Below are 10904 nucleotides of genomic sequence, written 5' to 3' on the forward strand. Positions count from 1 at the left end.
GCTGATTTCTCAGCTCTGCTGCCTCAGCGAAAACAAATGCTCTAAGGCAGTTCTTCAAATTACTTCAAATCTTCAAATCTGAAAGCCTCAACAACATACACAACTTCCATCTTCAAATGCACTATGTCTTTATCTACGTGATGGACGGTGCATTCTATTCTGTCTAGTTTTACCTCTCACCAAAATGGCTCAATAAGCTGCAGTGGGACATGAACTATTTCAGTGCTAAAGTGGATAAATATTAGCCGAAACAGTTTATTTGCTACACCTCCTGACCCAATCAGATCTTACATAACACTTCTCAGAAATGTGGCCACTACCTACCAGTAGTAGGTGGCACTGCTCTCAACAGTTGGGCCACTAACCACCGAGGATTTGTACTTCAGCTGAGACAATCTAGTTCTAGCACAGCATTGGATCTAATCTGCAAGTCAATATACTAGATGCTGTGTTTGTCTTGAATAGATGGAATTGTGCATTAAATGACAGCAACCCTGTTTTGAAGGTGAAAATTTTTGGACCTGTGTTGCCAGACAAGAGAAAAAGAGAAGCTGGACTGGAAAAAAATCCAGCAAAAGCCAAAGTCTTCTATGGAAAGTGTCATGTATAAGAAAGGAAATCAAGGTATTTTTTAGCTACTTCTGAGCATTTTCCTTCCTAAGAAATATTTCAAGCTATGCTAGATGCTTCTTAAATAAACTGTTTTTCATCTATTTGCTTATTTCCCCATAAGTGGAAGGCAACCACTGCCCACAGAAAAACAATATGCGTTATCTGCAACTTCCCTTTTTTATTTTACAATGTCCTGCTTCCCATATACTGAAAGGCATATCGCTCTGGCACCATTTTGTGCTAGCTCCCTTCCTTCAGGAGTTTATAATCCAAATGTACAAGACACTAAGACAGTACTTGACGAAAGCCAAATAACAAACTGAGATGTAATTCTTTTGTTTGTTTTTACAAACCATTTCTTTACCTCTTGGCTTTTCTACTTTTGTTAGCTAACTGCCAGTATTACAGCTCATTAAAACATCCTCCCTTTCAACCTTACTCCTCCTACTAAAATAATAACAAAGGAGACACACAAGTACCTGCTCATATTTTAAGAACAGAAGACATCACGGTTCTCTGAAGCGGCTCCTGAGGTTCTCACAGACATTAGCCTCTCTCCTTCCCCCTTAATCTGTGTTCAACTCCAAAACTGTTGCTGTTTGGAAATTCCCCTAAATGTATCCCTACATAGTATGCCTCTTTCACACAACAGCCCTATGAAGTCAGCTCAGTTGAAGTGTTTGGCTCTCATATTGATGTCCAAGATTTTCCAGAGAGACATATGCACCTGTGTCACACAATTCAGCTAAACCCCACATATTTGTGATGTATCAGATCTACTGCACAGATAAGGCAAAGTGCACGTATGGCTTACAGCTCACTCGCAAGCTATCAGCACATGGATCTATTGAACACATTGTAACACGGACCTGTGTACATATGGTAGACATGGTTGGGGCCGCCCAGCACCCTGTGGCAGCATCAGAGGCAACGGGACCTGGGCAAATTCTCCTTCAGTCAAGAGTTACAAACAGAACAGACAAGAGGCTCAGAAAAAGCAAGAGCTATTTTCTATTTGGCATGTGACAGGTCCAGGTAATAGGAACACAATAAAAAGTAGGAGGTGTGGAGAACCCAGTAACGTTCACTTTTATTCTTCTTTCCTTTTCATGATATCATCCAACATAAATCAACAGATGCTTCAACAGAAGCTGTGTTGAGCAACTGGGAGGGAAAGACTAATAACACAGCATAAACCTTAGTTGTTAATCTTTTGGTACTTTATCTTCAACCATAAAATACATTAATACTAGTTTATGCCTAAACAGCAGCAAGAAATGCCTCAGGCAAGATGAAAATATGATAAAAAAAAGATGTAAAAACATAAAAAATAGTTCCAAATAAACGCTCAGGCTCACTTTACAAGACAAATTTAATTCAAGCATTCTATTGTCTCACAGTCCAGTGAGACTTTATTAAAACCAAAGTAAATTAGTCTAATTTATGCATGAGATTCAGCAGTTGGTTAGTGCTGGAATAAAACTCATTGTCCTTTGATAATGAAGATGCACTTTAAAATTAAAAATGCATATTCTTTTTGAAGAGAGACAATGATCTCATTTAGAAAACAAGAAATAGATCCCTGTCAATCTTGCATTAGAAATATTATAAAATGCAGTGACAAAATTGTCGTTAGAAATGTCAAACAGGGATTAAGGATTAGGAAGGCAGTCAATAATTTTAAAGAGCACTGTCTGTCAGTGTCTACCACAAACTATTACGTATATTCCCTCTGAGATCTATCATCTTAATGCATGTTTATAAAGAATCAATACAACCTTTTGTATCTCACAATAAACACTAAGCCCATGTTTTCTGTACTGTCTTTCTAACTCATGGCTGAATGCGTCCATCTCCCCATGCTACCTGCTAAACTAAGACTTGGACACAGAAACATTTACTTCACAAACAACAGATGGCATAGCAGAACTAAAATAAACTTATGGACAGAATTTCAATGAAGAAATGACAGAGACAAAAAAAACCCCAATTCTGGTATTATGCTTCGCCTACATCTTTCTGTTACTACCATCAGCCTTGGAATACTATCATAAAATCCTTATCACAACTACAAACTCATCTCTTAAAATTCTTTATTTACGTAGTATATGTATTAAACCAAAGTAGCAAAATTACAAAGAAATAAGGTACAGAAGACACTGTCATGTAGCTGCAGTCACTCAGCTTTGTGCTTCATATCTGAAAAAATCTTGAGGTCTTTGTGAATAAAAAACTGATTTCTTCCATCATTTTATATTGACTACATATCCACTATGTTATTTTATTCAGATTTGTCATTTAGATAAAGCACCAATAATCCAGGCTAAAACTGACTGCATCTAAACTTCAAAGACTTGACAGAAGTGAGTAGAGAGTTAGAAGAAAAGCACGGAGGAAAAAAAAAAAAAAAGGTAGAAAAATCACTTGGTGAAAGATAAATATACTAAAGCATAAACGTCTTTAAAAATATGCAATTACATTTATGAACATAACATTGTTCTCTACCATTATTGCACTGCATAAATAAACTGGGATTTTAAGAAAATCAAATGCAACGATATCAAACCAAGGCTAAAAAAATACATGCTGTCCCAATAGTTGACTACTGTTATTTGAGTAGGCTCTCACAGATGCTAGAATGGAAAAGGATAAGTAGTTCCCAGGTATGACAGAAGTCCTAAGGACCTGACTAATTTGTACCACTTTATATCTTCAAGAATAACACTGCCATATACATCAGCTGTCTGATTTAGACCTATCCAATAATGCTTTCTAAAAATCATAGAATGACTGCAATACTTTTATACTACACAATGACTACCTACCCTATAAGAAACCACAAACGCTATTTCTGAATATATTAATTTATGTAATTAAGCAGTACCTACTACAGCATATGAATGTACATACAGATATGTACAATAGGCAATTCACTTTATATTAAAAATAATGTTAAGCTATAAATTCAAACCACAGGCTCAAACAAAGTTAAAAAATAGACAATGAAACCCCCTTTTGATTATAAGTCCACATACAAATCTTTTACTAATTCAAACATTAGATTGTCCATTAAATTGTTCAAGTTTGCTTGGTTTACCTCCTGAGTGTGCTCTTTATAGACTTGCAGCGGACCTTTGGCTTTAGCTGCATCCCAGATTTGCAGAGATCCATCTCCGCTAGAAGTGATCAACACATGTTCATTATTCTCACTCCAGGTCACATCAAACAGGCCATCATTCCAGTCAAAACTAAATCAGAACAATGAAGATATTTGTCCGTGAGAAAGCACAACATAAAAGTCTGGACTAGTTACATGCAAAGACAGTATTTCTTTAAATCACCCTCTTTACCAATCTAAATAGCATTTTCATATATTTGAGTTTCCAGTAAATCTCCTTACAAGTAACTTGTTATAATGTCAGCTTTTACAACTGTATGCCCAAATAGGCTGATTAAGTAAATGAGCCAAGGACCTTCCACACACAGAAAATGAAATCTGATTTCAGTCTTAAACTTGTCAGGCAGACAGAGAGAGAGGTACTATATGCCTCAGTCTGATCTATGGTTCCTGCAGGGTGTTGCTACAGAGGCAGGAGCCCTTTGCCTGTACCAGCTGTGATAAACAAATAAATAAAACTGTTTGTGTTGCGAGAGCTCTGTCCAATTCACAACACCATTAGGAAGCTGAACCACAACGAAAAACCAATGGAAAGACAGTCATGAACATATTAAAGATCTCTACGGTCCCTTAAAAGGGTTTTCAACACACCAATGATTCATCATATGGGATCTGATACCATATATGAGTTGCTCTGCAACAACTGTCAATGACAATGCTGTTATCTGATGGCAAATATGAATTTATTCACCCCCTTTTCACTGAAGGTTCACCTAAGCTCTAGTTAAATTTCATGGCACCCTGCAGTAATGATGAGGGAATGGCACGCACAAAGAATGTTTCAATAGAGAAAATGATACAGCTTATGGCTCAGGAAGTTACAGGACTTTCTACCACAGAATAAGTGGAGTTACTGGAATCATAGAAATGAACAGTACAAAACCAGAGCACTTAGCAGGACTAACAGAGTGTTGTACAGCTTTAAAGAGTCTTGCTTTATAACTATGAATTAAGAAGACTTTCTCTGAATATGATTAACTATTTGTCAAGCATTTCTGTTTCAGCCCTCTTAATCTAAACAATTGCTGTTTCAAAGCCTTCTTTAAAAAAATTCTATGTCAATGATGGTCAAGTATTAAACCCCCTCCTTCCTAACCTTTCTTCTCCCACCCAAAACACAAACCAAACTCCTCTCAAACCCTTAGAATATTGCATCTCCTAGGAAGGACCTCCATGACTTTAGGCAGCTTCCTGCTCTATTTTCTGCATAAGTCAATCATAAGGGCATAAATTTAGGTGGCAATGCACTGTTGCTAAAAAGCTAAACGTTTTAATTTCAAACTAGGACAGAGAGGTTGCTTGTAATTTACATTGTCTGTTTTCTATAAAACGGTTTACGCTACAGAAAGGTGCAATCCAGATTACTTCCTATAACAAAACCTATGCAAGGTAAACATCATTTGTATGGAAATACAAATACTTTCATGTGTATGGAAATACAAAGACATATATTCAGTAGATACTACAGCATGCATACAATGCTTTTTATTGCTAACAATAACCCAAAATATTTTGGATGTGTCTTTACTCACAGATAGATAGTAAGTTTTTCTCTTGCAAAAAAACCCAAACATAAACCTATGTTACCTCCTGAGCAGAACAATCCCAGTTTCATTTTGTTCCAGCACTACCAGAGTTCCACAACCTAAAATAAAACAAATAAATATAAAAATAGTACAAACTAAATCACAACTAGTTGCCCCATGCCAAAGAAAACTACTGTGGTTCTGAGGTAGCTACAGTGTACAAATACAAAGGGCATCTGAACTTTAAGAGGCAAAACAATTAATTGCATAAATAAACATCTTGTTGTCTCACGTTCTCTAAAACTGTAATTCATTTACATCAGATTGGTTTTGTTTCGGTTTTTTTTCACCCCAGGATACCCGTAGGTGAGGTTAGAAAAGAAACAACTCACTTATAAAGCATAAAAGTGCATTTTCCCCATGAGCCTCACATTACAAACATATCAGCACAGGGTTCCATTTTCTCTTTTTGATAACACAGCAGACATAACGCGTTTTTTGCCCCTGAATGTAGTAATACAAACACAGCTCACCAGAAACGAAACAAATAATTCAGTTCTGAGAAAACACACATGGGTAGTGCTTTCCCATATAACTGGAATATTGTCAGAGTAATTACACATTTAGAAACTTTACTCAAAATGAACACTTTCAGAAGGAATACTCCCACTGAAAATGAAAAAAGTCCCCGTGCTGAGAAAAGACTGCCTCTTCAGTGGGATGGCGGAGTCGCCAAGGCCTGTCTGGACATTCAGCGACTGAGACTAGAACAGTTAAAATTTTATGGAAAAAATATTTTCAGATATTTCATCCACATTGTGTACGTCTCTACTACTATGTTTATTCTCAACCCTATAAAATTAGTTCTCCTCTCAGAAGCTCTTGTGAAAAACACAACCGAAGCAGCAGGACTGTGTTTTTATGCGCTGCTGGAGGACGCACAGATTGGGGGCTTGAGGCGAGCCCCAGGCTGGCGACCTGCTCTGCCACTCACCCCATCCTGCTCACGGGGAATCACAGAATCATAGAATGGCTTCGATTGGAAGGGACCTTAAAGATCATCTAGTTCCAACCCCCCTGCCATGGGCAGGGACACCTCCCACTAGAGCAGGCTGCTCAAAGCCCCATCCAGCCTGGCCTTGAACACTTCCAAGGATGGGGCAGCCACAGCTTCCCTGGGCAACCTGTTCCAGTGTCTCACCACCCTCAGAGTGAAAAATTTCTTCCTGATACCTAATACAAATCTACCCTTTTCCAGTTTGAAGCCATTACCACTCATCCTATCGCTACGTGCCCTTGTAAAAAATTCCTCCCCATCTTTCCTGTAGCCCCCTTAAGGTACTGGAAGGCCGCTATAAGGTCTCCCTGGAGCCTTCTCTTCTCCAGACAACAACCCCAACTCTCTCAGCCTGTCCTCACAGCAGAGGTGCTCCAGCCCTCTCATCATCTCTGTGGCCCTCCCCTGGACCCGCTCCAACAGGTCCATGTCTTTCCAGTGCTGAGGGTCCCCGAGCTGGACGCAGCGGTCCAGGTGGGGTCTCACCAGAGCGCCACAGAGACGCTGTACCCAAGCAAAACAAAAGCAACGGGAAGGGAAATCCCAAAGCGCTTTTTACAAACACGGACTGACGGTCCGGACGCCCCGATTTTCAGCCACGAGGGAGTCCCCCTCAGGAGCTGCCACCGGCAACGTACGTTAACGGTTACCCTCTCCCACCTCGCCGCCGCCGCCACCGAGGCCCCGCCCGCACCTGCGATGCCGTAGTACTGCGCGGCGGCACAGGCCACGCGTCCCGGCCAGTAGGGCGAGAACTCCACCGCGTAGCCGTGCAGCCCGGGCAGCCGCAAGGCACCGGCACCACCGCCGCCGCCCGCCGTGCCCATGGCCCCCGCCCGGGCCGAGGCCGAGGCACGGAGGTGCCGCCGCACTCCCGCCGCTCGTAGGGCCCCACCGGAAGCGGCGCGCCCGGCGGGCGGTGCTGAAGCTGAGGCGCCGCCGCCATCTTTGGGGATGGCAGAGGGCGGCGTGGGACGCGGTCGGAGTGGTGGGCTGCCCCGGTCCCTCGGCAGGGCCTGGCTGAGAGGGCACCGCTGGTGTCGCAGAGGCCCCAGGGGAACTGCTGCTGGCCCTAGGTGGCCGTCCCGCTCTGCCTCGCTGCGCCAGCCGCCCCCCCCCCCCCCCCAGCTCGGAGCGGCTTTGTGGAGGTGGCAGCTGCAGCCTTGGGCCTCCGTAGTTTAACCCTCCGGTGTGGTCTTGTCCTCTGACCTCTTCAGAGGGAAGCTGTAAGCTTAGGAGGGCTTACTGAGGAATTTATCACTTCGTAGTGTTGGGCATTCATACGTACCACAGTGTGATTAGTAATTAAAGGTCATCTGGCCCAGAACAGGCCTCTGAACACTCGCTGCCTGTTTCTTACAATAAACAATTCTGCAAAATAACCTGGTGGGAGAGATCACTTCCACACTAAAAAAAAGACAATCTGTTATTTTATATGCAATGTAAGACGTACATCAGCTCTTTGTGTGTGCATCAGCTTCAATACATGAGATGTTTCAATCACAGTACAACTATGTTACCTGTCATTTTTCCTTTTAAAAAGCCCTTCTAAGCTATTTCTTTCTCTAATTTCTTGAATAGATCTATATATTTTACCATTCTTCTTGTGATGCAGTTATGCTTTATGGAATTCCTTTTGGGAACAAACTCAAGTTTTCTTAACACCCGTGACAACTTCTGTTTAAGTCAGTGGAAATTTTGCCTTTGAAAGGAAGGTTATCAGGCTTAGAAAATAAGTATTTTGGCAGAGCAGCAGCTGCAGCTTTTGTTGTATTCTATCCTGTGTGTGATATACAGGAGTTTCAAATGCAGACATACAGATTATTCCAGTTGAACACACACTACCCTAATCAGTGATAATGACCCATCTATGTGTGTAGAGACAAAAATGCAAAAGTATTATTTTACACAGCAAAGGTGAATTAGATTATTTAATCAAGGTTACCTCATGGAGCTTGGAGGATAGTTACGTACTCCTGCTACTCAGCCTCATATTTAAAACTAAACCTTGACTACAAAATCTACTGTAAAGCCACACAAAATGTCTAATTCCTTTAACAGGTACTCAAATGCAGATCGCTGAATTAGGCAGTTCTACTAATTCTTTCATCTTGTGGTAAAAGTGAAAACAAGTAAGTTTATCAAACAGCCTCCAGGATTTTAGAATAAAATCAATCCAAATTCAGAGCAAGTGAAGCTCAATTTAATGTATCCTATTGATTACCACAGCAGCTCCCAAAGCCTCACAACTGGCAATTTATAGGTTTAATTTACTGGCAGACACCATATGAGATCAGACTTTCTTAACCCTAGGCCAAAGGAATACCTTACTGAATTGGCTGCTCCAGGCCAAATTCCACCAATTTTAACCTCAGTGGAATCTTTTAAAATCAATGTATCTTTTCAAAATGCAAGTTACAAGACAGTTTTCTGAGCAAATGTTTTTAAAGTAGTTGCCCTTTGTGACTGGGATGTCAATAACAGCATTTGAAAAGATACATAGCCACTGCATGGTGCACTAAGTAAATTTGGACATGGCCCTGTGCGAGGTGTTGTCAGTCAAGTGCTTGATGGTCTAAAGTTCAGTTACTCTATGGAAATTTTATCACTGATATATCTGAGTATTGGAAAGTTTTCATCGAGTGCATTTTCAAATCTCGCTGATCTTTTGTAATCAGTGAAATTCCATAAAGAAGTTATGCAAGCAGGAAGCAGTCCTTATCAGTGGCCCAGCTTTGTTTTAAAGACAGATTAAAATAATTTTCGTGGACATAAAGATCAAGAAGTGGATAAAAGGTTACAAGAGAGAAGAACTCGTTCCCAAAACAATTTTTTTTTTCACAGACAAGCTTGTGAATTCAGGTTTTGAACATTCTTAGGAGTAGGAAGCAATGTAATACGGCAAGTGAAAGTATTTGCATAGGAAGATTTCAAGGCAGAGAGAATAACTAAAGAAAGGAAAGCTATTTTACAAAGAGAGAAGGGCCCAACAAACAAAGCTGCTAAACATAACTGTGTTTCCTCCTCAACCCCTGGACAGATGAGGAAATTCAAGAAAGATTAAGGACCACCAATAATTGTTGCATTTGTGTACGCAGCTATTGAAACCCGATGGTCCACCAGCCTCTACCAGCCAGTTCTTCCCACCAGCTGACACCGAAGGGACGTTCCCCACCTGTAGCGGTAGATGGCAGCCACATTCCACGTGAAAACTGAGAGCCCACAGCTTTAGGAAAAAATTCCCCAGCTGCGCTGGCATTATTTTTTTCCTGTCCCAGCATCGCTTCAATGAATTAAAAATAAACGGAAGTTGCTTAGCATGCAACTTTTAGGCTATATTTATGCTGCAGTCACTCCTCTGAGCTGAGCTCACAGTCATACCCCTCGTTAGCATTAGGATAGGTAGTTGAGATGCTTACAGCGGCCTCTCCACATCCAGTTCACCACCCTTTCAGTCCAATGAGCTCTGTCCTGTCACAAACGCCATGTCCCTCATTTCCTCAGCTCGCTGGCTGACAGCTGGCTTAGGTGCGAGTTGAGCTGGTAACCATCACTGCTGTATACACAAGTCCTGAAAAAAAATCTTACTGGTCAGCACAAGCAGTTATCAGGAAGGCTCTAGTCTGAGTACTTAAAGAAGTTAAGAAAGAAGCTTTTCTACCAGAGAAAGTAGATTATGAGCTATTCCCTCATGTGCAAGGACAGGTAGCTTAAAACACTGAAAATACTCATGGACTGCAGTAAACTTTTTCCTGTCTTGTAGCTATTGAGCCATTCATTAGGCTTCATGCTATGAAGATTTTCTTCTACAACAGCGAATGTTTATTGAATAATAGAAACAGTTGTTTCCAGCTGAAATTCCTGTACAGTCATAAAGCGGTATGAGTTGAAGCTTGAAGAAAAAACATTTAGTGTCCCAAGGTTCATGAGAAGATTGCAAAACTGGCAACGCTGAAAATAAAGGAAAGTAACCAAGCGCGTTGCAGGAACGAATGCAAAGGGAAAAGGTTCCCCTCATACAGGGAAAGTGAGGGTTGTGGAGGTGGGAAGGAAGATGCAGTTCGCATGGAGACTTTTCTGGAAGTGTCATGGTTTGGGCTGGGCTGGCCACTGAAGAACAAAAGAAGCAAGAGGAGGGAAAGATGCTGGAGCAGAGGAAGATTTAGATGAGGAGATTTAGAAAGAAGCATAAGAGTTGTTGTGGGGAAAAAGGGTATGAAGCAAGAACAGTGCACATTCTTCACCGTGCTCCAAGGACAGTTCTGACTGATGAAATATCCAACCCCAAGGATGTATCCACATTGCTCCGTCAGTTTTTGCGGACTGCGATTTATGTGCACCATGCCATAATTTTGTAAGCGGATTCCTCATGTTATTACTGTCCCATGATCAGCTGCATCCCTACAGAATGGCCACCAGCTCTATTTACCAGCCCCTTTGTACTTAAATATTGCTTAAATGTTCAGTGTAATCACAGATGTGCCTCATCTTAAAGATTGGCAGCCAACTGCCTCATAAGAAAATATTGCCC

The 10904-nt window shown here is 41.2% G+C and overlaps 1 protein-coding gene across 6 annotated transcripts in view; it reads right to left on the reverse strand.

The window, feature by feature from the left end:
- Window positions 1-7276, reverse strand: part of PEX7 (peroxisomal biogenesis factor 7) — a 53502-nt gene extending 46226 nt beyond the window's left edge. For 3 of the 6 annotated variants that reach the window (XM_054194785.1, XM_054194783.1, XM_054194782.1), the window contains exons 1-3: window positions 7068-7274; window positions 5378-5435; window positions 3710-3860 (exon numbers count right to left, since the gene is read on the reverse strand). In XM_054194785.1, coding sequence (XP_054050760.1) covers window positions 3710-3860; window positions 5378-5435; window positions 7068-7200 — 342 coding nt within the window. In that variant the 5' untranslated portion in view covers window positions 7201-7274. Of the gene's footprint in view, window positions 1-1481; window positions 2966-3709; window positions 3861-5377; window positions 5436-7067 lie in introns of those variants that run through there. The other 3 variants (XM_054194781.1, XM_054194780.1, XM_054194786.1) reach the window with 3 other exon arrangements.
- Window positions 7277-10904: the final 3628 nt, after the last annotated feature.

The sequence above is a fragment of the Rissa tridactyla genome, chromosome 3 (assembly GCF_028500815.1).
Source record: "Rissa tridactyla isolate bRisTri1 chromosome 3, bRisTri1.patW.cur.20221130, whole genome shotgun sequence".
Classification (NCBI taxonomy): domain Eukaryota; kingdom Metazoa; phylum Chordata; class Aves; order Charadriiformes; family Laridae; genus Rissa; species Rissa tridactyla.